This window comes from Sceloporus occidentalis, unplaced genomic scaffold, assembly GCF_023333645.1.
Source record: "Sceloporus occidentalis isolate IW3139 unplaced genomic scaffold, rSceOcc1.0.p SCAF_9, whole genome shotgun sequence".
In the NCBI taxonomy this organism is placed as follows: domain Eukaryota; kingdom Metazoa; phylum Chordata; class Lepidosauria; order Squamata; family Phrynosomatidae; genus Sceloporus; species Sceloporus occidentalis.
The window spans coordinates 24,768,714-24,796,554 of NW_028316989.1; the positions used below are offsets into that span (position 1 = coordinate 24,768,714).

Consider the following 27,841-nt stretch of genomic DNA (forward strand, 5'->3'; position numbering starts at 1 on the left):
TGCTTTGTATTTCCCTACTGTTGTAAGCCGCCTGGATTCCTAGTGATTGAGTGAGGTATAAATAAATTCTATTATTATTATTATTATTATTATTATTATTATCAGATCAAGCCTACATCAGCTTTTTGTAATGTAATGTATAGTCTGCCTTTCTCTCAATACAGGACTCAAGGTGACTTACCATTACACAGAATACAGCTAAAGTGAGGCATAACATGAAGTTAAACATCAAATAAGCTATTATATTAAAATATTAGTTTACAACAATTTAAAAAGCAGTTATAATAATGGTAAGCAAAAAACAGCACATCCCTTTAAAATACTTTTTGCAACAGCCAGAAGTCACAAAAGCCATGTTCTTTTGGGACTGGATTCTGTTCTTCTTGTCATGGACCCTAAACTTAGAAGTTGCCATCAAAATTGTTATTTTGGTCTCTGAAAAGGCAGAAGTTCTTTTGTTGTGATCAGGCTCTGTTCTTATGCTTCCTTCTTAGCTCTTGCTTCCTTGTGAACATGTGAACCTAAGAGATTGTTTTGAAACCCTTGTTGACTTATGGAAATGGATGCTGTCTTGTAGAATTGGTTCAGGTTTTTTTCCTGATAGTTACCAATGGCTATGTAATGCATAAAATATCTCTTTTTGCTTTGGCTGCAAAAAAGATTTACCTTGCGTCACACACCAAGAGAAAGGCGGGATGTGAAATCCGTAAATAAACAAAGAAGTAAACCTACCTTGAATCCCATTGAGGGAGGAAGACAGGATATGAATCTTTGAAATGCAATAAATAAATAAAATAAGGTTGGAAATTGCATTTTGTCAATGAACCTAGTTCTAGGCTATTTTGTTTAATGCTGCATCAAATATCTCTTTGTCCTTGCCCCATTAGGTATGTTTATGTGTGGCACTGTCCGGATGGGCCTGGCTTGGCGTGCCCCATTCTGATAGACACTACAGGAGCTTACTGCCGGAGGGAAGGCCTGGGTGGCAACTACCTTGGAGGCATAAGCCCCACAGAAGTGAGTTTCCTGTGGTTTCATGAGGAGCTGATCTAAAGGAAAACACTGCAGCCTCCCAAACAGGGAGCACTACAGATATTCCAATTGCTGGCATGTAGGGAAGTGATCTCACAACAAAGCTACAGGACTTACCTGGCTTGTTGGCTGTTATCCTTTGTTATTCATTTGTAAAGCACCTACTATTTTCCAAAGCCCTTTATCACTCACCCATCAAAGGATTCAGGGTGACATATATGTGTGTGCTGGTGTAGGTTAGACTTTATCTGAATAAACCAAGGCCACCCAGTAAGCTTATGACTGTGAAAGGATTCAAATTAAGGTTTTCTTCATCCAGACCCAGCACTGAAATCACTACACCACACACTGTCTCATTCTTGATGGCATCTTTAGCAATTACAGAAATGTTGCGTCGTATTATCAATTCATCCTTCAGGGAGGGCCTTTTTCCATCTAATCTCAAAACAGCCATCGTAAAACCTTTACTAAAGAAGCCCTCCCTTGACCCCCTAATTCGAAACAATTATCGGCCTGTATCTCTGCTGCCATTTTTAGGGAAGGTGATCGAGAGAGCGGTTGCCTCCCAGCTACAGAGGGTCTTGGAAGATACGGATTATCTGGACCCATTTCAAACCGGCTTCCGGACGGGCTTTGGGGTTGAGACTGCCATGGTCGCCTTAGTCGATGACCTCCGTCTGGGCATGGACAGGGGTAGCGTGTCCCTGTTAGTGCTCTTGGACATCTCTGCGGCCTTCGATACCATCGACCATGGTATCCTTCTGGATCGCCTGGGGGAGTTGGGCATCGGAGGCACTGCTTTGCAGTGGTTCCGTTCCTACCTCTCAGGCAGATTCCAGATGGTGGAGCTGGGGGACTGTCGCTCCGATAGGAGGGCCCTTACATCTGGGGTCCCTCAGGGAGCGATTTTGTCCCCTATGCTATTTAACATTTACATGAAGCCACTGGGAGAGATCATCCGGAGACACGGGGCGCGATGTTATCAATACGCTGATGACACCCAAATAGTCTTCTCTATGTCTCCGACTGATGCAGTGACTAAGGATGGCACCTCTCCACTCAATGCCTGTCTGGAGTCAGTAATGGGCTGGATGAGAGAAAACAGACTCAGCCTGAATCCAGAGAAAACTGAAGTACTTGTGATAGGTTCTCCTGGTCCTGGGAAGGAGGTTTGTCCACCAGTCCTGAATGGGGTCACGCTCCCTGTGAAGGACTCAGTTCGCAGTTTGGGGGTGCTTCTTGACTCCTTGCTTCACCTGACTCCTCAGGTGGATGCGACAGTTAGGAGCACCTGTTATCAGCTTCGGCTGATACGCCAGCTGCGTCCCTACCTGGACCGGGGGGACCTTGAAACAGTAGTACACGCACTGGTAACCTCTCGACTCGATTTCTGTAATGCGCTCTACATGGGGCAACCCTTGTACCAAACTCGGAAGCTGCAGTTGGTTCAAAATATGGCTGCCAGACTGGTCACCGGTAGCTCCAGGGCCAGCCACATAACACCTGTACTAGCAGATCTGCACTGACTGCCAATTCGCTTCCGGGCACAATACAAGGTGTTGGTTGTTACCTATAAAGCCCTAAATGGCTTGGGCCCAGAGTACTTGAAGGACCGACTCTCCCCATACAATCAGCCCCGCACACTCAGATCTCGTGGGGAAAAACTTTTGAGTGTTCCCAAGACAAGATACGCAGCGACTGCGCAAAGGGCTTTTTCTGTGGTGGCCCCGCAGTCTTGGAACGCTCTCCCTGAGGAGCTCTGCTTAGCCCCCTCCCTGGAGTCATTTAAGAGAAACCTTAAGACTCATTTATTTCGTCAAGCCTTCCCTCACATGTCCTGACTGTTTTGCTCCTGCATACTATTTATTGTATTTTTATATTGTTTTATTATTTTGATTGATTAATGATGGATTTTAATGATATATAGTAGTATACGATTTTTTTTATGAAGGACTTTAGCTGTTAATTTTGATTTTTAAACTCTGATTTTTATTGTATTATATTTATAACCTGTATCGTATTGTATCTTATTCTGTTTGTAAACCGCCGTGATCATAGGAACGGCGGTATATAAATAACATTTCAATCAAAAAATCAATCAATTGCGAAGCACCAGTTTCAGGCTGCATGGGACTTAGGCATTATCTGTGAGTTGCACTCCATCCTTTTGGGAGGACCTACCTTGAAACTGAACCAAAGAGAAGTTCAGGGTACAAGCAAGGTTTTCAGCTGCTGCATTCTTCATGTGAACAGCTTGTACTTTCTAGTGCTTCATATACACTTTTCTGTTTAGGTTACAATGTCTGCTTTCTCTTCTCAGGAGGAAGAACCAGATATCCAGGACCTGGCTGTAGATCATGAGTTTTTCCAGGAGAAGGTCTGGCCTAAGTTGGCCCACCGGGTGCCCTGCTTTGAATCCTTGAAGGTAAAGTAATGATTGGCTATCTGATGGAAGGAAGTTGAAGAATTCCCTTGTTCTGAAACTTCCTTTTAAAGCACAGTGCCAACCTAACACTTCCCAGGCATGATAAAATAACCAGGAGCAGCTTTCAGCTCTGCTGTGACACATACAGTGCTGCAACTCTGCTGTGGGCATATAGATACGATTCTTTTGAGAGGTCTAGGGAAAAGAACATGTTAGAAGAATCATTTTACTATGCCTTCCTTCCCTGTAGCACTGCAGAGAGTTGAGCACAGTTATAGCTTGTTCTTTTCCTTAGCAGTTTAACCTCAAAGCATTAATAGAATCTCCCTATGGACATGTACAGGCCCACCTTCCTGGCCAACTCTGTGTGCTGTCCTCTGGGCCATTGAAGTTGCCCAGACTTTCTTTAAAGGCTGCTCTGTTTTATTTTCCCCTCCTTTAGTGTCAGGGTATGAATGGCAGAAGCTTTAAAAGTCTTCCTTTTCAAAAGTGTTCTCAGCTAGGAGGTGGCTAAATTTAAGCAGAATACTAAGTAAGTAAGTAAGTAAAAGTTTATTTATATACCGCCTTTATAAGACCAAGGCAGTTTCCAACATACATACAACAATACAGCAATACAAAAACATCAAAACATAGCATTAAAAACCTTTTACAATAAAACAATAAGCACCACAATTCATGCCAGCTTGACATGCTGACGAAGGGGGCGAGGAGAGAATACTTTAGGGGTCAGGGAGTCAGGGGTAAACTTGCTCGAACAAGAATGTTTTTAACCCCTTCCTGAACTGGGTAAGGGAGGCGGCTGAGCGGAGCTCAAAGGGCAGCGCGTTCCAGAGGCTGGGGGCCGAGATGGAGAAGGCCCTCTTAGTGGTGGCAACTAATCTGGCCTCTGGAACCCTTAACAATTGCTGCCCAGTTGATCTGAGTGTGCGGGGCAGATTGTACGGGGAGAGGCGGTCCTCTAAGTACCCTGGGCCCAAGCCATTTAGGGCTTTATAGGTAACAACCAACACCTTGTATTGCACCCGGAAGCGAATAGGCAGCCAATGGAGGTCTTTTAAGACTGGTGTTATATGGCTGGTTCTAGGTGTATTAGTAACCAGCCTTGCTGCCATGTTCTGTACTAATTGTAGCTTCCGGGTATGGTACAAGGGTTGCCCCATGTAGAGCGCATTGCAGAAGTCCAAGCGAGAGGTTACCAGAGCATGTACCACCGTTTCTAGGTCAGCCCGGCCCAGGTAGGGACGCAGTTGGCGTATAAGCCGAAGCTGATAACAGGTGCTCCTGACCGTCGCACTCACCTGAGATGTAAGGTGAAGCGACAAGTCAAGGAGCACCCCCAAACTGCATATCGAGTCCTTCACAGGAAGCGTGATCCCGTTTAGGACAGGTGGAACCACCGCCATTCCCGGACCGGGGGAACCTATCACGAGTACTTCCGTTTTCTCTGGATTCAAGCTGAGTCTGTTTTTCCTCATCCAGCCCATTACCGACTCCAGACAGGCCACGAGAGGAGAGATGCCATCCCCGGTCACTGCATCAGTCGGAGACATAGAGAAGACTATTTGGGTGTCATCAGCGTACTGATAACCCCGCGCCCCATGTCTCCGGATGATCTCTCCCAGCGGTTTCATGTAAATGTTGAAAAGCATGGGAGACAGAATGGCTCCTTGAGGGACCCCAGATGTAAGGGCCCTCCTGTCAGAGCACACGTCCCCCAGCTGCACCATCTGGAACCTCCCAGAGAGGTAGGATCAGAACCACTGGAGCGCAGTGCCCCCAATTCCCAACTCTGCCAGGCGCTCCAGAAGGATACCATGGTCAATGGTATCGAAAGCCGCTGAGATGTCTAAGAGCACTAACAGGGGCACGCTCCCCCTGTCCATGCCCAGACGGAGATCATCGACCAAGGCGACCATAGCAGTCTCAACCCTGTAACCCGCCCGAAAGCCGGTTTGAAATGGGTCTAGATAATCCGTTTCATCCAAGATCGATTGAAGCTGGATTGCAACCACCCTCTCGATCACCTTCCCTAAAAATGGCAATAGCGAAACTGGCCAATAATTGTTATGCATCAGGGGGTCAAGGGATGGCTTTTTGAGCAGAGGTTTTACTGTGGCCAATTTTAAGCTCGATGGAAATTGCCCATCCCTCAGAGATGTATTAATAATCTGGTGTAACATTTGAGTTACTACCGGTCCCCCCTGAGCCGCTAGCCATGAGGGACAGGGATCAAGGGAGCAGGTTGTCTTCCTAACACTTCTAAGGATCTTGTCCACATCCTCGGTACTATGATACAAAGGGTTAGGTTGGTCTGTGTCACTGCTATATTTAGGAAAACAGTTGTCTCTTTTCTTTAAAATGTTTTTAATGATTTTACAAATATGTTCAGTTCATTTTTATTGTGGTCATAGACCAGCAGTTTAAAAGTATGGTTGCAAGAAAAGAATAGGGAAAGTATAGAAGATGTGAAAATCAGCTAAGCATATGCATTGCTACAAGCTGACTGTATTTCTGAGAATGCATTTTTTGAAGTTAACTTGTATAAAATACACGTGTTGCTTGTGCCTTTTAAGTTCATCAACAATATCCTGTCAATTGTTGATCTGTGGAGGTGTTCTTTTTACTTATATCCCACTCCCCTTTTGTCCTAGTTTGGGACCCAAGGTAGCTTACAATGCAAGATAAAAAACAATACAGTTAAAATAAGGCACAATAGAAATTTGGACATCCAGGAGTGAATGTAAGTCCAATACTAAAATCAGTCCACTGGCTGCCAATTAGTTTAGTAAAGCCTTATGTGATTTAGATCCAGGTTACCCAAAGGATTGCCTTCTCCCTTGCAGTCCACTCTGTAGACTCTGGTCCTATGCAGTATATTTCCTGAAATCAACCTGCTGGAAGAGATTTGACAACTGAATATGCTGTCTGAATTTAAGACGGCATTAAAGACCAGTCTCTTCCGTATGATTTTATCCAGATGATTTTAAAATGTAAATTTTAAATTATGAATTTTAAATGTGGATAATTTTAATATGCATGTGTCTTGTCTGTTCTTTTAATTGATATGTGTTGTTAACTGTTAAGAATTTGTTGATTTATTGTTGTTCCTCGTCTTGATCCATGGCTAGGCAGGTAAGGAAATAATAATAATAATAATAATAATAATAATAATAATGATGATGATGAATATAATATGTAGATATTGGCTGTGACGGGTAATTGACAGCAGATTGGTTTTTACCTCTTGACAGGTGAAGAGTTCTTGGGCCGGTTACTATGATTACAATACTTTTGACCAAAATGCTGTGATCGGCCTGCATCCGCTGGTGGAAAACCTCTACTTTGCCACCGGCTTCAGTGGGCATGGCTTGCAGCAGTCTCCAGCTGTTGGCCAAGCCATAGCTGAGCTCATCCTGGATGGCAAATACAAGACGATCGACTTGGAGACATTTTCCTTCAACAGACTCATCAAGGGGGAGAAAGCCCTAGAGAGGAATATTATCTAAAAGCATCGCAGAACTGGGAATCTATTTTGGTGGTAAGTCCCACCTTTTTCTTTTTTCTTTTCCATCTCCATTACCTCCATCAGATTCGGATCCATCAGCCCCTGCACCACTGTATTGCGACCACTTTGTTTCCCCACACAGTTTCCTGTCCTGTTTCTGAGGCTGTGGATTTCAAAGTTCCCCTTCATTTGAATGGACTTGTGCACAAGACAAAACCCTGGTTTAAAGAAGCCCATGGTGCATTTTTGGGCCCAGGCAAGAGTTGAATATGTGCCAAGTGGCTGTGACTAAGACTCTGAAAAAGGCTATTGGAGAATAACATTCATTTGGCAAGTGGAGGACCTTTGGTCCTCCAGATGGGTGGACTAGAGCTCCCATAATCCCTTGGGAGTTTGCACTGCAATTCCTATAGTCCTTTACCATTAGCCGTGCTGGATGTGGCATCTAGGAGTTCAAGTCCAGAACACATGGAGAGCCAATGGATAGCAAAATGCCGCTTCCCTGCGGCCTGGAAAGGGGTGTCCTTGGGGCTTCATGCCTGACAGCAGCAGGGAATCTCTCTGTATTGCTGGCGTGGCTGTTTAAAGGTCGCACCAGCGATACGCATGGAGCTCCAAAACAGAGCTCCTTCTGGCACCGCTGAAAGGGCGGCACAAGCGCCCTACAGCGGTGCCAGGGCGTCATATCTGCGTTGCGCTGTTCAGTTGTGGCGCAGCTGTGATGTAATGGCAGTGCCCACGTAGACAGGCGCCGCCATCACAATGCCGCGGTTACATGCTAGGATTGCGGGGCGTCTGTAAAGGGCGTATCCAGGCTGACACTGCGCCCGTCAGGATACCACCATTATTTATTTATTTATATTCCACTTTTTTGCAATGGAATCAAAGCAAATTACAACAATATAAAATTACAGCATCATACAATTAAAAAATAAAATTAAAAACCTCCAAAACCCAACCTTCCCTCTCAATAAAAAAAAGTTAATCAACCCATAAAAAAGATTAAACAGCAAAAAATTTAAAACATTCCAATGCGAATACACTAAAATTGTGGGCAGATTGGCACATGAAATGAGTGTTCTTCTGGAGGAGAGGATGTCTCTCAGGTTGCGATGTTGGATGTCGACCCGGAAGGAGGAGGCAGTCCCATGGATCTAGCCTAGTCCGGAAAGGCCTGCTGGAAGAGATCCGTCTTAATAGCCTTTGTAAAGGCTTCCAAGGGGGTGATATGGGATTGTAGCAGTGATCATTTTTTGTAGTGATCAGAACATTGTTTTATCAATGTTAATGGTAAAGGCGGAAAACATCAGTACAATTGAAATTTTGATTCATCAGCTCCTATGGCAGTATAAATCAGACACCAGAATGATTCAATACAGTTTTATGAATATGTATCAGTTTGAATATAAATACGGCACATCACGTATTGTTATTGTTGGCCCTCAGTATCTGCAGGTTCAGTATCTGTGGATTTGAGCAACCACAGATTGTGTCAGGCTCCCAATTGCAGCCCCTCTTGCAACACAAAAGGCAGTACTATGAAAAAGGAAGAGCTTTTATTGAAGAAGAAGAAGACACATGCAACAGAAGTGACTTTTTTGTCAGGAATGAGGGAAAGCATAAACAAATTGTTTTTATAACCTCATAAAGTAACCCCACCCCGTTGGCCAATAAAACAAATTCATTGGACATCTCATTTGCGCAAAGGGATGTCCTCCCGTCGACAATTCTGGCAAGCTCTTCAAAACAATTACAGTATGTTCTTAGGCACCTTATCCTTTCTAATGCACCTGTGGCCTTGAGTGACAGATCTTAGAGTCACAACAGGTTTAATGAATATTCAAACTTAACAGCATATATGTTTAACTTTAATACAAAACTCCATCATCCCCAACATAAAAATGAGCTCATACAACAATATAAGAAACAGAACATCATAACCCCACGTAGCTATGTTCCCCCTCCCATCACAGAGGCCAGTCTTTGAAGACCAAGCCTCCCCCACATTCCAGTCTTAACAAACAAGAGCATTCTTTAACAGCCACTCTGCCTCTTCCTAGCCCTTTGTAATAGCCCATATTAAATCTAACATTTAAACCAACTATAAACTTAATCTACATTAACCCAAATAAAACCCTAAACCTAAAACCCTTATGGCATGAATCCCTAAATGAATAAATGGATGAATGAAAGGGATTCATGACAAATTGAAAGGAAGAAACATTTACCTATCCATTTTACCTGCAACTCACTGCAGCCAGGTCGGGAAGCAGTCCCAGGGCAACCGAGGGGGCTGTGGTGGCAAGGCCTGGGCGCCAGGCAAGCATTCCTCCTCCTCCTCTGGCTGCAGCCATTCTGCTCATTTTGTTCAGAAAGCAGAAGCAGTGGCCAGTGCGCTCCCATCGAGAAACGGGCAAGATGTACCTGATGCTCAAGACTTGCTGCTGCCCTCCCAGTCGCCACTTCCACTTTTCCAAGGGCAGCCAAAGCAAGAAGAAGGTGTGCTTGGTGCCCAGGCCTTGCTTCCACACCTGCCCTGGCACCATGTCTGTACCTGTTTAGTCCATCACAGGTAATGTTGCATTTCAAATACTGGCTTGAGTTTCCATGTTCTCTGGTATCCCTGGGGGGGGGGGTCTGAAACCAAACCCCATGAATACTGTAGGTACTTTTATATAATCTAATACCAGTGGGAACATGTCAGAATGTTTATTTTTTAATATGGATTTATTAGGTTTTAATAGCAAAGTATATTTAACAATGACTTAACCGTTAACAATTGTGAAATAAAATTGTTTAAAAATACTTAAACAGGAAGGAGAAAAAAAGAGGGGAAAGAGGAAAAACCCATGGCACAAGACAAAACAAAACCCAAAACTATATAGTATTCGATAATCACCCCATCCCATCACATTGTGAAAGCTATATTGTGTATAAACATAAAACTAAAAGGCTTCCAACTCATGTATCAGTTTAACATACTTATTTTAGTATTACTCTTCTAAATACCACATTCTGTGTAGTTCTGGGCCCCATAATTCACAAAGGACATTGAGAAACTGGAGCCATGTGTCCAAAGGAGGGTGACCAAAATGGTGAAGGGTCTGGAAACCATGAAGCCCTATGAGGAAGGACTTAGGGAGCTGGGGATGTTTAGCCTGGAGAAGAGAAGGTTAAGAGGTGATATGAGAGCCCTGTTTAAATATTTGAAGGGATGTCATATTGAGGAGGGAGCAAGCTTGTTTTCTGCTGCTCCAGAGAACAGGACCCAGAACAATGGATGCAAGCTCCAGGAAAAGAGATTCCACCTCAATATCAGGAAGAACTTCTTGACAGTAAGAGCTGTTTGACATTGGAACACATTCCTTCCTCTGAGATTTTGGTGGAGTCTCCTTCCTTGGAGGTCTTTAAGCAGAGGCTGGATGGCCATGTGTCGATGGGGATGCTTTGATTGAGAGTTCCTGCATGGCAGTGGAAGGGGCTTGGACTGGACCAGGGCCCTTCTTGGGGTCTCTTCCAACGCTATGATTCTATTCTAGCAAAAAACTATAGAAACATAAAAATAATAATTACATATTAAATCATATTACTATATATATAGCTATATATTATAACTACATGTCAGAATGCTTAAATGATAAATAGTACATATAAATGTTGCCACTAATTACAAGTGTTTCAGACTACTTTTTCTCTTGAATTACGTAAAGTTAAGATTAGGTTCAGTTTCTGTCATAAGTTACTGTAAACGTCTTTGATGAATGCGTACATCGGAGAAAGGGTGAGAATCGTCCAGCATTGCAGATATTGGACTGCAGCTCCCAGCATTCCACAACCTTAGCTATGTGGGCTAAGGTTGGTGGCAGCTGCACTTTAAGAACATCTGGAAGGCAAAATAATTCTGTTTTTGTCCTTTGGACCTAGAGAGAGAAAATTACTGTTGTGCTTTCAAGTCATTTATGACTTATGGCAATTCCCAAGGCGAATTATTGTTTTTGTTTGTTTGTTTCTATCCTGGGTTTTTTCTCAGCCTGGGACTCAAGGCAGCTTATGACAGATAAAAAACATAGTTAAAGCGTTAGTAATTTCCAAAAAATTAAAACCTGTTAAAAACATAAGCCATAAAAAACCCAACGCAACAAAAACAATCATGAGGAAACCCAGGCCCTTGTTTAGGCAGGACAGGACTTGTGCAAGTGCTGGAAGGCCTCTTGCAGCAGGACCCTCCTGGGCTCTCTGGACGAGGGTTGCCTTCCTCTGGGCCTGAGAGAGAGTGACTTGCCCAAGGTTAGCCCATGGGTCATGGCCAAGCAGGGATTGAACCCTGGTCTTCGGGAGACCAAACACAATGCACAAACCATGCAGCATGCTGATGTATGTTAGGTATATACTACTGTGTTATGTATACCTAATTCCAGCAATAGATTCTATCTCGTTACACTCTTCTTTTGTGAATTTTGTAGTACATATAAGCTATGGGTTGTATGGATACCATAACTGTATATGTTCTTGGGGGAAAGGTGCCAGACAGTCAAAGTCTGAGCAGTTAAGGATTGTATAATGAATGATTGATTGACTTCCTTGTAGGAAGAAGATGCCCCCTTTCCTTTCCATCTGACTTCATAGCAACCAGTTCCAGTCCTGGATTAACCTGACGTGGTACAAAGGTATGGAAGACGGATTCATGTCGAGTCCTCAGGAACTCAGGAACATCCACAATTGAATTGGCAAAACCTTACCATAACAAAGCACTGATTTACTTTGAATTTAAGGAGTCAAAAGCTTTGGTACATACATTTCAGCATGGAAACATAGTGGTGGGTTTTTCCCCCCAAAAGGTCAGTGTCCAACGTGGTCTCTTGCTGCTGGATTTTTTAGCTATAATGGACTCTTTGGCTTTCTGCTACATCTAATTGTTTGACACTGTTTACTGGCTGCGATGAGACTGGAAACTTTATCAAGGATTCTCCCTGAGATTTTCCCCTCCGAAATGTATCTTGAAGAAGACATTTTTTTATATTTTTCCTTTGCTTTTGTAGTCATTATTTACAGCAACATTGTAAAAATGAGAAAAAGAAAAGAAAACACCTGGAGGCAAGAAGGGCAAGATGATCTTCCTTTAGATGCCTGGTTTAATTACAAAGCTCTGCCTAACCCTGTAAGAGAGGAGGAAGCCATAGAATCCAAGTTGGGAGGACTCCACAAATGCAGAGCAGTCCATCCCTTTCCTCTCTGCACAAGCATAGGAATCCGCTGCTAAAGGACTAAACAGGTGGACATCCAATCTCTGATCAATTAAGCCAGGCAAAAGAAGGATCTGTGAGGAGTGTGAATCCCTGCACAAAGCTTTCTTTTTTCTGTGCAGTCATGTGGTAACCACTTGCTTAAAATCCAGGTGGAAGGAACACAACAGGCAGCATATTACATACACTGAAAAGTGCATGGGATAGAAGCATTCTGGGCACAGCAGCTCTTTAAACTTCTGTGAATGCTAATACAAAACTCAAATATGGTTTGTTATCCTGCAGTTTTATCTTTTTAATTATAAGGCAGACATAAAACTAAATACTGTTTTTAAACCGATGGAGGATAATCTTGTTAACTCCAACAGTAATACTACAAACTTGAAAAGGTAACAACAGTAGATGTTTCAAAGCTGAAGGTTTTGAAAAGGCTCATGGACAAAGGCTGGTGATTGTGGTATGCATCTTTATCTTACTCTTACCTTTCTAGATTTCAAAAAATTTGATTAGGGCGAAAGTAAGAAATATGTGCATAAGATGGAAAGCAGTATTTTTCATATTTGTCACAGCATTAAAAAAAAACTACAAACACACTGCTGTTAGTAGGTTTTTGTGGGAGGTTTTTAGCCCGAAAAACCCACAAAAAACTATGGATGCCAGCCATGAAAGCCTTTGATTTCACACTGCTGTCATTCTTAAGCCTAACTGCTATTCACATGCTCAGAAGGGAGGTCAAAAAAACAAAGAGCTGAAGTCCTGAAGTATATAAAATAACCATCACAGATAGTGTTCTGGAGAAAGGTAGAAAGATATATTAAAAGACATCTACTCATCTTTTAAAAAGGGGAGCATTGACTATGGAAAATAAGCATGTCACCGAAACTGTTGTATCCCTTGGCCCACTCCCCAGACAGAGACCTACAGCCAGGAATGCTGGCACAGAAGTACTCAACTGGATTTGATCTCTTGCATTTGCTGTAGTATGTATTTTCTGTAGCTGTTATCTTTATGCCACTGGCTACAGCTTTCAGCCGCTTCATCTTTTTAGTTTCTTTGTTGGCACTTTAGCTTTTAAGGGAGCTCCTGAACACTTCCGATTGACACCTAAAATGAGAAAAACACATTCAGCATTTGTGGTGCTACTGACTGTATACAGACTGACTTATTATTACACTTATAACTGTCTTCTCAGAAAAGGGCTACTTTTTATTTTACAAATTACATGCATTTTTTTTACGTGAGATCTCTTCTTTAGTTGAGTTCATAGCTTGAGCCCAATTGTACAACCACATTTCTTGCAAGTTCAGATCCAGAAGTTTGCAAAATGGGCTCACAGTGATATAGAAAATAATGGTATATACTGTATACACTCGTATAAGTTTAGAAATGTTAAACAAAAAATTGACGCCCAAAAACCTGGGGTGATTTATCTGGGGTTAATGTCAGTACTATATTTTAACTTTCAACTAAAAAGGAACCGCCTGCTTCTCAGCGTTGTGTGGCGAAAGGTGAGAGCACCTAAAAGATGCACTGACTCTCTCCTCCAAGGCACTGCTTTTGGCCCTTTTGAATGCCTGGGCAGGAACATGATGGCAGTGGCAGCTTTTTGGTGCTTTGAAGGATTTCAATAAGAGATTTGAATTTGTTTGTCAGCTTTTCTGGGTTAAACTCAGGCAAATTTATCACATTAAATTTAAATGCTATCACTGCTAATGTAGTTGCCATTTTCTTTTCTTTGCCTTTTCATTCTTTCTGACACATGTGCATATTCTTAGCCTTGCCCGCACCTGCTGGCGTCTCCCACACATGATGACATAGCCATGATTTACTATAGTTCCCTCCTCATCCATCCAGCCTTTGGGGTGAACACAGTTTTTGTGAGTTCTTCAGCATGTCCTTTACATCTTTTGTTACATGCATCTAAGTTTTGTCCTTCAGTTATCCACAGGTCATATCAAATTCCATAATTTTGACCCCAAAACCTGTCGTTGACTTATACATGAGGTCAACTTATAGTTGAGTATATATGGCATACTAAACAGAATGCAGCATGCTCCATTGCAACATGAGCTACTGGTATAAAGCAGGTTAAAATTAGCAGGATATTCTAGTAAGGTTAAAAAACCAAACTTACTTTATGATTGCAAACACATCCATCTAAAAATAGGAAAGTAGATAGTCAAAAGAAAGTTGCCTGTAGTTCAGTAGAAGAATACCTAATGGTTACTCGTGGACATGTGTGAGGGGCCATGAAGTAGAAACCTCATGGCTGCTTCTTAAAGGGTTGCAAAACACGAACACTGACTTTTAGAGAGAAAGGGGAGATAAGAAGTGACTCTGCAGGTAAGAAGTAGAAAAGGCTTGAATTACAGAACATGGAGAGAAAAGGCAAGGCATGCACTTCAGAAAGTTCCCTCTGTACCTCTAATTACTAAAGAATCAAGTGTTGATGTCTGTTCACTTCCAACAAGTAACTCCTGATGACCGGCCTTCAGCTGTCTTTCCTAACACACTACAAAAGCTTTCCAGCTGTACCTTTGTAAGAGCAGAGACCAAGAGTTCAATAGTTCTCAGTATAGACCTAGCATACACCTGTGCAATAAGGAAGATCTCTGAATGACAGAAGAAACTTAATTTAAAGGTTTGCAGCTATCTCTGCAACAGTCTGCTGCTATATGTCTGCATGACTGATTGCCCTGGCTTGCTGCCACCGCCTCCTCTCTAACCTCTGCTAGGAGTTGACAACTCTGCTGTGTTTCTGGATGGAGTGGGGGTTTATTCTGTCTCCCCCAGGCACAGATGGCTACATAATGCCATGCTCCAAGATGGCATTTTTAAGTCTCTTCTACACTAGCTGCTGCTTTTGGCTGTTCTATACACTATGTTCTGCATAGTCACTCCAATTGACATGGGGAAACAAAATCTTCCTGTTTTCCCACATTAAAAGTAACTTCTTTGGGACACACAAATATACCCACCAACTGCTTTTAAAGGAGGAAAGAAATATGTATGATAGTTTTTAGAAATCTGAATCATCCTTGATCAGTGTTTAAAATTTGACTTTTCTGAGCCTTATTTTGAGAAGGCTGTGCAGCAGCATTGTTAGTGCTGGGTCTTGTGTCCTTCTGGACACAAGCTGACCATCGTAATTCAGAAGGGCGCTCTAGTGTGGAAGATGCCACTTCACCTTTCTTCGGACTGACTTCCTTCTTGGCCTGAGCAGTCAGATTTGGTGACCGCCGTGCATATGCTGCCTTCATCCGTTCAAGATTCCTCTTGCACACTTCCTCATGCACAACAATGGGCTTGGGGTAGTCTTTGCCAATGATGCAGCCTGCATTCTCCTGCAGGCTCCGTGGTGCTTTCCAAGGTTCGTAAATGTAGTCACTTGGGAACTTCCGCAGGAAGGGGAGGTACTTCCTGTGCAAGGAAAAGAAATTTGATGTAAAGCATACAATTTGAGACTGAAGGAAATACCACACTGGCAGACTCATCCTAGATCGGTTAAAAACTAATGCACTCTTGAGGAACGTAGATCTGCATTTACCCAGCTGAATATTCCTTTGCCATTTTAAATACTGGCAGATGGCATCTGTGAAGGCTAGCAGGTCTGAATCCCAGGGATCAAGTTAGCCTAGACTTTGATAATATTTTCTCTGAACTGGGACTTTTTGATGTGCAGCAGGCTAAAAATATTCTAACAAAAAGTAGAATCATTTTCAGTTATTCATTACTAGATCCAGATTGTTTCTCATAAGCTCAATGTCCCTTAAGACAAGATCCACTTGGCCCTGTTGCCAACCTCATGTAGCGCTTCCTTAATGATAGCTACAGAGAGACCTTAACACTTGCTCAAATGCCAGTGAAACTCCCGAGTGTTACACTTACTTTATAAACTCTCCACTTTTGTCAGTCTTTTTGCCAAATGCAACTGGTGAATAGACTCGGAAGAATTGGTGGAAAAAGGCACTCGCAGAAAGCCATTGCCAATTGCCAGCGTTCAGGGACCAGTCAGCATCCAGCAACAGTTCTTCAAAGACCTGAAATGCAACAGTGTGGGAAATGGCCACTTTTGAGGGAGAGTACATTGTACTCATTGTTGTGTGCTCTCAAGTAATTTCCAACTTAGCTAGGTGAACCTATCATATAGTTTTATTGGCAGGTTTCTTCAGAGGAGGCTTGCCATTGCCATCCCCTGAGGCCATATCCAAGCCAGGATTGAACCTTGGCCTTGTTCAACACTCAAACTGCTCGGCCACGCTGCCCCTCAGTTCTTATGCCACAATGTAAGGGGACAACCCAGCCTGAACACCCACCTTGTTCCTAGTACAGGCTTTCTCAACTGGGCTCTTTGTTGTTGTGTGCCTTCAAGTCATTGCTGACTTATGGTGACCCTAAAGTGAATATATCACAGAGTTTTCTGGACATCAGGTGTGACTCATCAAAGGTTTACCCAGTGGATTTCTATGGCCAAGAAGGGATCAGACCCTGAGCTCCAGAGTCATAGAGAGTCCAACACTCAAACGACAGCAGCACACTGGCTCTCTCTGGTGATCGGTAGATGTCCCAGTGAGCATAGCCAGTTGGAAGTGGGCTGGAGAAGGGAGTAGTAGCTTCACAATGCCTCCGTTGCAAGACAGATGGGAGTAACATGATGTGAGCAATTTATCTGGGGGCCAGGTACCACTTAAACATCATTTCATAGCTATTTTCTATAGATATTTTAATTCTTTAACCCAAACATCTCCCCATTGGCTCATTTGTATATTACATCACATGTTTTTTGCCCACCTCATTCCTTTACTTGTTCCCCTTCCATACTAAATCTTAATGAAAATGTATATATTTACTTCTTGAGTCACCATTTCTCAAAATCTGATTCCCCTCCTTCATATTGAAGGTCCTGAATTAAGGCAGCTATCCGCCTTGGAAAGGGGCATGGGAGGGGGGAGGTTTCATCCTCCTGCTCCTTTCCAGGACTGACCACTTCCTTAACCCAGGTAGCCACCTCTCCTGAAATCATTACAGTACTGAGACATTATAGTACTGAGACAGCTGAGACAGCTTAAAGTAGTGGGAAGGGGGACACAGTGGATCCGTTTGCAATGAAATCTAGGCTTATATGCATAGCAAGGCCACGAGACAATAATCTGTCCTAGGGTGGGTAAATGGTGGCCCATGGAGTCCTATTGTGCAGCCCCTGAAACTTCTGGACCCCAAAACTGGACAAATGCAAATACTACAGGTGTACATAAGTGATGTGACAACACTTCTAGTCATGCTGGTAGTGCCAGTATGACCCCATCCCTCCATAGCGCCCCCCCCCCCCCCCGCCTCTGCTCTACATTGCCTTTTTCTAGTCAGACATATTTCTGAATTCTAGAGCTTGCATGACAGCCTCCAACGTGCCTTTACCTTTTGCCCTTCTTCCCATGATATCCAGAGGTCTCCACGGGTCAGAAAGCAAGCCACAGCATGCCGTGCCAAATGATGGATCCAGCCTTCTGTGCGCAGCTGCGTCATGATAGCATCTATAAAAGGGTAACCAGTCCGACCCTGCCAGCAAGAAGAGAGTTAAAGCTGGGGGTGATTATGGTTTTAATTTACAACTTCAAGTTGGTTAGGCAAGACCTAGCATAGCAAACTACAAAATGAGGAATCTGTTGTAATTTTAAAATATTAAAAAGTCTCATTTGTTTACAGAGAAAAGTGTTCATGTATATTCTCAGTATACGAACAGGAGTGACAAGAGATTGCTTGGGGAAATAGGTTCTTAAGTCTTAAAAGATTTCTTAAGCAAATGCACGAGAGCTTGAGAACATTACTTTTTTTGGACTAGAAGTCTCTGCATCCGACAGCCAGCGTTGCTGAAATCTAAAAGCATAAGTGCTCCAAGTCTAGTGTCTCTATGTTCACCATGCCACAGGAGCAAATGACAGAATTACTAGAAGAGGCTTCCTGAACTCTTCATCTTTTGTGGCGGTCAGGTTCAGATCATACAATGCTTCCTGATATTGGATTTTAAGTTGTATACAGTAGTTGTAAGATGCCTACAGATCCAATGGAATAGGGTGAGATATATATTTTAATAAATAGAAAGGGTACAAAACCATGTTTCTGTGGGAGCAAATGGTATTTGAAGAAATCCTGGTTCACTGTGGATACAGTAGTCATGGATAACAGCTATAAATTTCTCACTTGCAGTGGTACTTTAAGATTTCACAGGAGTCTTTGGCCTCATGCCAATGGAGCAAAAGGGGCGTCCAGAAGCCGCTCCTGCCTCAATCGCTGCATGTTCTGGGCCCCGATCTGGGCTGCCACCACAGTCCTCAACCTGGCTGTTGGCAAGGAGTGGCTTTTCACCGCTCCTTTTTGTGCCAGCTCTTCTTGATTGGAGTGTGCTCAGCATGGCTTCCAGCTGCGTTTGGGGCATGCATCATTCCCCCAATATGGCCCGAAGCTGGCAGTTTTGGCCTGTCTGTTTCAGGCCTTTCTCAGCCTTTTCTGCTGGGAGTCAAACTTGGAGTCCTTTGCGTTCTTGTTCTTGTGTTCCTTCAAATTATTTCGGACTTATGGTGACCCTATCATGGTTTTTTTTGGCAAGTTTCTGCAGAGGGAGTTTGCGGCTGCCATCTTCTGAGGCTGAAAGAATGTGACTTGCCCAAGGTCACCCAGTGGGCTTACATGGCTGAGCTGAGATTCGAACCCTGATCTGCAACATCATGTCCAGCTTTCAAACCACTATTATTGAGCTATAGGAAGTAAAGTATATTCTTTGGATTTTGGTGCTAGAGATTATTTACTGCACAGTAACAATTAATATGTTTGTCCTGTTGGAAAGAAAGGGAATTGCTAGGCCAGTATTTATCGATGTTTAGTGTTTCTTTCATGTTGCAAAGGGCAACCTACCTCACGCCATGCATTGAGATACTCCTGGTTATCATCCCAATCCACTTGCACACAAACTGGATTGCCTTCCATTTTGTCAAAGTTGGGGATCCCCGCTCCTGCCGTGTAGAAAAACTCTCGCCAGAGAAGCTGCCCATGTAAAGAGACTGGGGGGTCCGTGTGTTTCCTCTAGAGAAGTGGAAAGCTGCCATTTAAACTCTAGAAAGTAGCATTTGTAGAATTAAATAACCTGTATGCCAGTCCATGACCATTCCAGGTAGCTTTTACAATCTGCCTTGAAGGATATCTGATTCAGTATAATGTCACAGTAACTCTTAACTACATTGGCTTATGTGGGCAGTGTTAGAGATGAATTTGCCAGATGTGGGGCAGTTACCAGTTTCTATCATAACTCCTTGTTGGCTCAGACTGGTACTGCCATCTCCAAGGGTTTTGTTTTTTTTTTTGGGGGGGGGGCATGAAAACAGACAACATTGTGTGTTTAATGCAACAACTGTAGAAGTGAAAAAAATTCCCTTCTTACCCCATGGTAGACTTCAGTCAGTTTCCACCAAAATGTCCGTACAGAAAGGCACCCAAACTTGAGGTAGGGGCTGAGCACTGTGGTGCTGGGAGCCAAGGAATTGCAGTGTGTTTCAGGCTTCTTGAAGTTACATGTCCATGACTGCAATGTTAAAAGAAGACGTAGTAAGCCTGTGACATTTACAATCCAGCTTTTCCCAGATGGCATCATCCAACTTGAGGCACTCCATCACCTTCTAAGATTAGCAGGCAATATTTTGAAATCACCCTCACATTGTGGAATTTCAGTCCTAGACAATGAAAGCTAGCGTTGCTTACTAATTTCTAGGCCAGGGGTGGACAACTGTGTTGGGTTTACGGGCCAATTTCTACCTCAGACCCTCTTCCCCCGTTCAGCAAGACCTCATAGTCCATCTCAAAATGGCAAGAGTCAGGGGTTTTGACATCTCTTCCCATCACTATTTTAAGAGAGGCTGCATAGGAGAACAGGTATTTAGGAGTAGTGCAGGGCTCTGGATTGCTGATGTGGCGGGGGCATTTCTTCATGTTTTCGCATCTTTAGGACTTCTTTTCTTTTTCCTTTTTGGCATGGTTTGGGGGCACAAATACTTCAAATTACAAGAAAACATTTTAAAGCGGGGGGGGGGGCTTTGAGGAATCGGCAGGGATCTTCAGTGGCCACAAAGGGGGCCACTGGTCAAACTGGGCCCACCCTGTTCTCGCCTCTTAAGAGAACAGTGGACAACTGCAGATGCCATCAGCCCTAACTATTGTAGTAAGGTAAGGTCATATCAAAATGGTTTCAGCACAACAGTATTGAAATGCCACAAGTTGGCCACATGAGCTCTAGTTTATTACTGGAACTATCACAACCATGTTGTCTAGTTCTCGGAGTTGATGTCTAGAACATCTGGAGGACTTAATATAAATAGCCCTTGTTTTATTGCTTTTCAAAATTTGTTCCTTGTTTCACTGTCGGAATCATATGACTGTAGGACAGTTTAAAACCATTTTGTCTTATGGTGGGGTGGGGGATAAATGAGGTGAAGATATAAGGGATACAGACGGGCAGGAAGGGATGGTGAGACACTGCCCCTTTCTGCCCCGGATCTGCTACAAAAAGGAGCTGCAAAAAGCAGCTCCTTTCCACGCTGCTGCCAAGGCGCCATTAGCATCCTGGAACGGTACCCCATTTGGACAATGTGCACAAGGCACGTCATAGTCGCGTGGGGCATGTGGACGTGCATGTGCCCAAAATGGCGCCAGGAGAGCATGGAGCATGCGGACACTCCACTCTCCTGAGCCCTAAGTTCGGCCCCAGGCTGCCGCAAAGCAGTGGTCTGTACCAAGCCTCTATGAATTTCTATAAGCACTGGCCCCCCCACTGCTCTCTTATCCATCCAGCCTTTAATATGAGCACAAACAGTTTTGCCTGCTGGGATTTTTAAAGTTCTTTGGCATTGTTTTCCTTTGCTTCATTTTTTAGATACTTTGTTAATTGCCCCTAAGTTTTATCCTTGACTTATTATACCTGGTCATATCAAAATTCATAGTTTTGCTCCAAAACCTCCCTCAACTTATACATGAGGTTGACTTATAGGAGAGTCTATACAGCAGCATCCCTTATTTTATTACACATCTATAGATTCATTTTTCCTTCTACTTCTCAGGTGGTGGAGTGTGCAGCCCTTCCTTTAATATAGGAGAGGTTACAGGCAATTTTGCCTGTATAAAACTAAAGCTTCCATGCTTTTAAATTTCACAAACATGCAAAATAGTACAACTGTATACGTTATACTATGAATGGAGGCTTTTATGTTGCTAAAGCAATAAATATAGTTCTGTTATACTGCAAATTTTACAATACTTTCAAAAATTTCAGTTTTCCCTTCTCTGCCCCCAATTGCCCGGGAAAACCTTTCTCCTTGCTGTTCTGAATTTCTGGAAATGTTACATCACCAGATAATAAAGGATCTCTTGGGCAAACAGAATAGATATTTCATTCACTGTACCGTTCTCTTCATATGTAAGTCCAGGCGAGCAAGTGCCTCCGATTCTCCTCCTGGGTAAAGGTGCGGGCCGACCATTTTAGGGTCCTGTCCCAGTTCCTCATAAGAAGGGATGCCATATTCAGTGTCATGATCCTCTTTGACAGGAGTATAGCAACCTAGGCAGAAAGTGTCTCTATCATCTTGAAACTCTAGGCTCTGTTGGTTTTAGTCCCCTTTAGCTACGTTCATCTCCCTAATCCACCATGGCTCAATAAAAGAACTTTAATCAATTTCTCAAATAATGCTGACTAAAATGCACAATGTTTTGCTAGCATTTTTGGCTATTTTGAAACAGATAGCTTTTGACCTTTTTTCCCCTCAACAAAAGTTTCTCCCCTATAAAATGTGACTTTTCACTGATATCATCACAGAGCCAAATCTAATTGGTGATGTGAAACTGATAGTTCACTCTCTGACCTAGAAAGGGAAAAGAAGAAACAGGGACTGTGAGGAGAAGAATTATGTTGATGGAGTAAGCAGCGAAAACACAAAGAAGAAAAAGGGATTGGAAGAAGGTGGGATTTAGACAATGAAGAACTGACTTGGTAGATGGAGGGGGAATGTACCCCAATATGCTATTTTTTATCTCTAAAATCAGAACACTGTATTTAAGGTAATTCTGAATATCAGATTGTCTTAAACTCTCTGCATATCCTGTGCTATTCTGGGCTTATGTAAATACTGCGTTTACCCACATGTTTTACTGATCATTTTAGATGTGAAGTGTATTCATTAAGTTATAGACATAGATTAACGTTTCTATGAAATTAAGTCCTTCGAATCATAAGCAGCTTTCAAAAAAAAAACAGAAGGAAGAAACCAATAAAATAATCAAATTCCATCTGTACTGCCATTTTCAGATTATTTTCAATCACCTGGAAGAAAGATGATGACAAAGTGAGATTGTGAAATACACAAAGATGAATGAACTTGCTGAAACGGACAAATGGGCAATATTGCTTAAAGGGAAATCTTCAAATCATGTTAAGGGTGCCACACACATTCCACCAAAGGATTTCCAGAGCGAGGCACTGGCAGAATGAAGAGCTGTGCCAGACTGTTTCCTGCCACAGTCAAGTTGCAGCATAATTGTGCATGGCTGCCTAGAATCCACCAAGCACTAGTTCTTCTAACGGCCATCTGTGAATTCATACAGCCTTGCCCATCCTCCCCTCGTCGTGTCATGCTGCTTCCCGTGGATGGCTTCATCAGCGTCCTATGGAACTGATGGTTTCAGCAGAAAGCCCCTTATATAGGACTATTGGAGGCTGGCGGGGCTACTGCCACAATTCTATTTAGAACATTGAGGAACACACCAAAGAGGTTCTGCGCAGATGCAAGGTAACCCAGTTGTATGAGTTCACAGATGACCACTCAAACTACAGTTACAGATATACAACCTGTCCTCCTCAACTCTTGTCAGGTTGCCAGCCTGTCTCTTCCAACTGGAGAACTGCAACTGGCACTTGCTGTAGGTGTAGCTACTCACATCCTTTGATAGGAATGCCAACATGCCACAGCTGGTGCAGGTGACTGCAGCAACTCCTTCGCTGTCCATATTTCAGTGCCTACTTAAGACTATAAAATATGAACAGTGAATGAGTTGCTGCAGTCAACAGAACTGAGGATCTCCCCCTCAAAACTCCTACTAACATCCACGCCAGAAGAACACACACCAAAAACCAACAACCCTGTTGGTCTCACCTGTTAGCCCTGTTTGTCCAGCTACAGGGACTGGGATTGCAGCTACATTATACAGAGAGCTAGTGGCTGCTAGCTCCTCTCTCCATCAAGTCTCTGACTTCTGTCCTCTGAGCAGAAACCCTGCTCAGAAAGGAGACGGAGCTACACACCATAGAACAATAAAATGCTAATGAGAACACAATCACACCGCACCTACACAATCAGACCCAACACTCCGTCATGCACACATAAGCAAGCCTCCACTAAGGCCAAACAAACCAAACAGCCTTACCCCAACTCTCCCAGAAGACTCTTTGGGGCTGGAGAGGTTTAAGCCAGCTGATTCAATCTCTTTCAGCATACCAATGCCAAACATCCCTGTTGGTTTCGCATGTTAGCTAAGCTCTGTTCGCCTATACTTACCCTCCATGTTTTCTAGACTAGGAGGTGGAACTGGTTGTTTTGGAGGGCCCAGCGAAACCAAGAGCGTCTGCAGCCGTGTGTAAGTCAGAGGTGCTTTCCCGTTGTTCTCAACAATTATTCTGAAGAAAACAGAGATGGTAATTTGTCAGAAAACTCCAATAATGAGAATCCAATTAAAGTTCTCCTTCATGAAAGTCGACTAATTGACATGCCCCTTGCTCACTAACTCACCTTTCAGTGTCATACAAAGTGTGGGATACTTTCTGAACGACCTGGACACCATGTTCAGCTGCCAATCTCACAATCTCTGCATCTCGTTGTCTTGCATAGGGTTCTGTGTCTACTTCAAATGCAAGTCGTGTCACCTTCCATGTCTTAAAAAGTTCTGTCAATACATCTTCAGGGCGACCACGAACTATGAACAGCCTGAGGAAACATCACCACATTTGAGTATCATGATACAGGACAGGAGAATAAGAAAGCACTGAAGATTAGACCTGGTTCTTAGGTCAAAACAGAGTAGTTTAGAAAAGCAATAGCAACAGCAAAGTAGCACTAGCAAGTACTTAAGCGCTCCCTAAACGGTTTACAATGTGTAAGCTAACTGCCCCCAACAAGCTGGGCACTCATTTTAGCGACCCACGGAAGGAAGGATGCAAGGCTGAGTGGACCTTGGAGCCCTTGGCTCCAAAATGTAAATGATGAAATCAGAGTTCCAATGAGGAGAAAAAACGGGAGGTGTCTCAAGAAACCAGGATGGATGACTAAGGAACTATCAAGTGAGCTATGTTTTAAAAGGGACAAGTATAAGAAATGGAAAATGGGGGAAATCACCAAAGAGGAATTCAAACAAATAGCAAGCATGTGTAGGGTAAAGGTCTAGGGTAGGGTAAAAGGGGTATGGTTAGAAAAGCTAAAGCGCAGAATGAGCTCAGGCTTGCTAGAAAGGTTAAGAACAATAAAAAAGGGCTTTTTTGATTATGTCTGCAGCAAAAGGAAGAAGGAAATAGGAGGGTGGAGAAGATGGTGAAAAGACAGATCTCTTCTGGCGAGCCTATCCACCAAACCTGCTGTAATATATCTTACTGCATGCTTTCATGGAGAGCTGACCAACTGTATAGTATTATATTGTATTGATAGTGATGTATTTCATGCCATGTATTTGAGATGTTTTATTGTTGTAATTTGACGATTGCTGTAATCCTGCCTCGATCCGTAGGGAGAGGCAGGAAATAGAAATAAATTTTATTATTATTATTATTAGTAGTAGTAGTAGTAGTAAGGAGGTAGTACAGCAACACCCGGTTAATCTAAATCAATTCAAGTCTCAAGACCAGATGAACTATTTATGTTTTTGTTTTATTGTATTTCTATTCCGCCTTTCTCCCTAAAAGGGAGGGAGCCACCAGGGACGTAGCCAAGGGGGGGATCTTGGGGTCCAGACCCCCCTTCCATTAGAAAAATGAATGGTGTGTGCTGCTGCGCCACCACACCCAAGCCCCATTATAATGGTGGCACTTAGTCTGGACCCCCCCTTCCTAAAATCCTAGCTACACGGCGGCACTTGCCTGGAATTCAGTTTTTTAAGGCTTTCATCCAAATCTCTGAGTGATTCAAGTAGAAACCTCCAGCGATTGAGGCTGACCCGCATATTCTTGGGGAACCAGGGGTCCAGGATGAAGACCGGATAGAGCTCAGCGCAGTCCTTCATGGCCGCCAGCAGAGCGGGATTGTCGTGGAGGCGAAGAGCCTTGCGGAACCAGTGGACTGAGACATGCGCCATCCTGGGAACGACAACGACCTTCCCTTTGTATTGGAAGATCTGTCCAGATAGGGAAAAAAGGTCTAGTAATCGGAGGCAGTAAGGTCCTATTCCTTTTTCCCTCCCTCAAATGCATCTTTCTTAGGCAGCAGCACTTGGAATAAAACTACACTGTGTAGACTGTCTGCCTATATTCATTCAGATTTGAGTTGTGTCCATCGGAGTGGATTCGCTTTTACAAGTGGAGGGGCATAAAACCTCTCAGCCCCCAAAGGTCCTGATCCGAGTGGCACGGCTCAGTCTGGTCCTTGCTTTGTTTTTAAGGAAGATGTGTCACTTTGATACCTTATTTTGCGGTAAGCTGAGAGATTCAGTAGTCTCTATGTGAAAACAAACAAGGGGCAGATGGCACATAGACCGCCTTGCACTCAATCTTATTCAAATTGGTAGGAGAAATTGGATTTTGAAGAGAGTGGACCCTTGGCTCCCCTGGGATTGGGTTCCAGGATCCCCTGGGGATACAAAACCAGTGGATGCAACGGTGCAGCAAAATGGTGTCTCTTATATAAAATGGCAAAATGGGTAGTTGAACCAGGAGCAGGAGGCCTTTTTCTGGATGCCCCCACCTTTACAACAACAACAACAACAACAACAACCTCTCAGGCACAAAGTAAAATAAAGCAGCAGAAAGAAGAGTGGGGGCTGAAGTGAGGTGTTTGGGGCCAAATGCTCTCCCTGAAGAAACCTTTCTCTGACGATCATGGCAACAAGGACATTGATGAGACATGGTTAGGCCTAAAGGAGGGCAGCCGGCCTTCTGTCTCTAGGTTCTTATCAATGGGTTCAATACCCATGGCTTGGAAATACCAAGATATGGAAAGGCAAGCCTTGATTTCGCCACTTTATATAAGAGGCACCATTTTGTTGCACCACTGCATTGAACCACGGGACTTGGGCATCATCCACTGGGTTTGTATCCCCAGGGGATGCTGGGGGATGCCGAGGGTCCCCCTGAAAGGAAGAGCATGAGGAGAGAGAGAGGTCGGCCTGGAGGCGTCTGAGGGCTCTGAAGGGCACACTTCTTCTCCTCCTCGGAGGCCCTTCCGCAGCAAAGGCACTGCGCTGCCTGCCCCTCAGGAAGGACTAGGCAAGGCCCGCTTCCCGGCCTTTGGAGCACCAAGCCACTCCGCCGCCATTCCCCCCAAGGAGAAGCCCTGGGCCGGACTGCAGCAGGCTGCCGACCCTCCAGGAGGAGGCGGCCAGAAGGGCCCTTACCTGGCAGCCAGGCTGACTTCGGAGGAGCCCCGGCCGCGGCCCTCCCTCCCTCCCTCCCTGACTCGGCGGCGCTTGGGCCAAAGGAGGCGCCCGTTGCGTAAAGACTAGAGGAGGCCTAGTCTCAGCCAAGGAGGGAAGGCCTTGCCTCAGTCCCTCCTCCTCTTCCACGGAGTCCCGCCTTCGGAGCGCCATCTGCGCTGCAGAGATACTCCGCTTTAATACCACTTTAGAATCAGAATCATAGAGTTGGAAGAGGCCCCCAAAAGGGCCCTGATCCAGTCCAAGCCCCTTCTGGGCATCTCCATCGACAGATGGCCCTCCAGCCTCTGCTTGAAGGCAGCCTCCAAGGAGGGAGACCCCCTACACTCAGAGGAAGAAGCCCTTACTCTCAGGAAGTCCCTCCTAATGATGAGCTGGAATCTCTTTTCCTGGAGCTTGCATCCATTGCTCCATTGGGTCCTGTTCTCTGGAGCAGCAGAAAACAAGCTTGTTTCCTCCCCAATATGGCATCCCTTCTAGTATTTAAACAGGGCTCTCATATCCCCTCTTAACTTTCTTTTCTCCAGGATGAACATCCCCAGCAATTCCCTGAGTCCTTCCTCAGAGGGCTTCATGGTTTTAGTCGCTCTGCTTTGGACACAAGGCTCCAGTTTCTCAATGTCCTTTTTGAATTGTTTTGCCCAGAACTGGACGCAATATTCCAGGTGGGGCCTGACCAAAGCAGAATAGAGAGGGGCTATGACTTCCCTTGATCTAGACTCTATTCTTCTGTTGATGCAGCCTAGGATCGCATTGGCCTTGTTAGCTGCTGCATCTCGATGTTTCTGATCCAAAAGACACTGAAGATTTTTTTAAAAGAAAGGTAAAACTCAGCGGCAGGAGCCACCTATATTTGCACATATGCCCCTATATGCCCCCATAGAAACACTATGGCACACACACGACCCCTCCATTAAAAACACAATTCTGTTTATTGGGTTTATAGTCATTTATTTATCACGATTTGTG

General features: G+C 43.9%; 2 protein-coding genes across 6 annotated transcripts in view; one reads left to right on the plus strand and one right to left on the minus strand.

Annotated features, from left to right (window-relative positions):
* The window catches only part of FOXRED1 (FAD dependent oxidoreductase domain containing 1), a 34,397-nt gene extending 15,648 nt beyond the window's left edge, over positions 1-18,749 (plus strand). Inside the window, exons 9-13 of one of the 3 annotated variants that reach the window (XR_016282298.1) lie at positions 888-1,017; positions 3,353-3,457; positions 6,712-6,998; positions 11,553-11,752; positions 17,652-18,749. Coding sequence is in view for 1 of the 3 variants with exons in the window: in XM_089537813.1 (XP_089393939.1) it covers positions 888-1,017; positions 3,353-3,457; positions 6,712-6,966 (490 nt within the window). In the remaining 2 variants the exon portion in view is untranslated. Of the gene's footprint in view, positions 1-887; positions 1,018-3,352; positions 3,458-6,711; positions 6,999-11,552; positions 13,445-17,651 lie in introns of those variants that run through there. The other 2 variants (XR_016282299.1, XM_089537813.1) reach the window with 2 other exon arrangements.
* On the minus strand, positions 8,503-26,883 carry LOC149307037 (cryptochrome-1-like). Of its 3 annotated transcripts, none has more exons than XM_089537811.1 (12): positions 25,904-26,027; positions 25,365-25,618; positions 24,028-24,222; positions 23,797-23,915; positions 21,652-21,806; positions 19,641-19,781; positions 19,118-19,285; positions 17,624-17,764; positions 16,097-16,248; positions 15,396-15,628; positions 13,162-13,312; positions 8,503-10,511 (listed from the first exon to the last, which is right to left on the minus strand). In XM_089537811.1, exons 1-11 carry the CDS (start codon positions 25,970-25,972, stop codon positions 13,245-13,247), a joined length of 1,695 nt encoding a protein of 564 aa, XP_089393937.1. In that variant the 5' UTR covers positions 25,973-26,027; the 3' UTR covers positions 8,503-10,511; positions 13,162-13,244. The 3 variants fall into 3 exon arrangements, with proteins under 3 accessions (XP_089393937.1, XP_089393938.1, XP_089393936.1); XM_089537812.1 differs by lacking the exons at positions 8,503-10,511; positions 25,904-26,027 and adding exons at positions 14,343-14,545; positions 26,834-26,883 and having other exon boundaries at positions 12,998-13,312; XM_089537810.1 differs by lacking the exon at positions 8,503-10,511 and having other exon boundaries at positions 12,998-13,312.
* Between the last annotated feature and the right edge of the window lie 958 nt (positions 26,884-27,841).

What these genes read in the sequence shown, in the direction of transcription:
- LOC149307037 (XM_089537811.1), bottom strand. Translation starts at nt 25,972, where the DNA reads ATGTGCCATCTGCCCCTTGTTTGTTTTCACATAGAGACTACTGAATCT. An exon ending in ACTTACATATGAAGAGAACG is followed by an intron (nt 19,782 to 21,651) that starts GTACAGTGAATG and finishes TTAACATTGCAG; the next exon opens with TCATGGACATGTAACTTCAA. An exon ending in GGAAGTCAGTCCGAAGAAAG is followed by an intron (nt 13,313 to 15,395) that starts GTGAAGTGGCAT and finishes TTCTCATTTTAG; the next exon opens with GTGTCAATCGGAAGTGTTCA.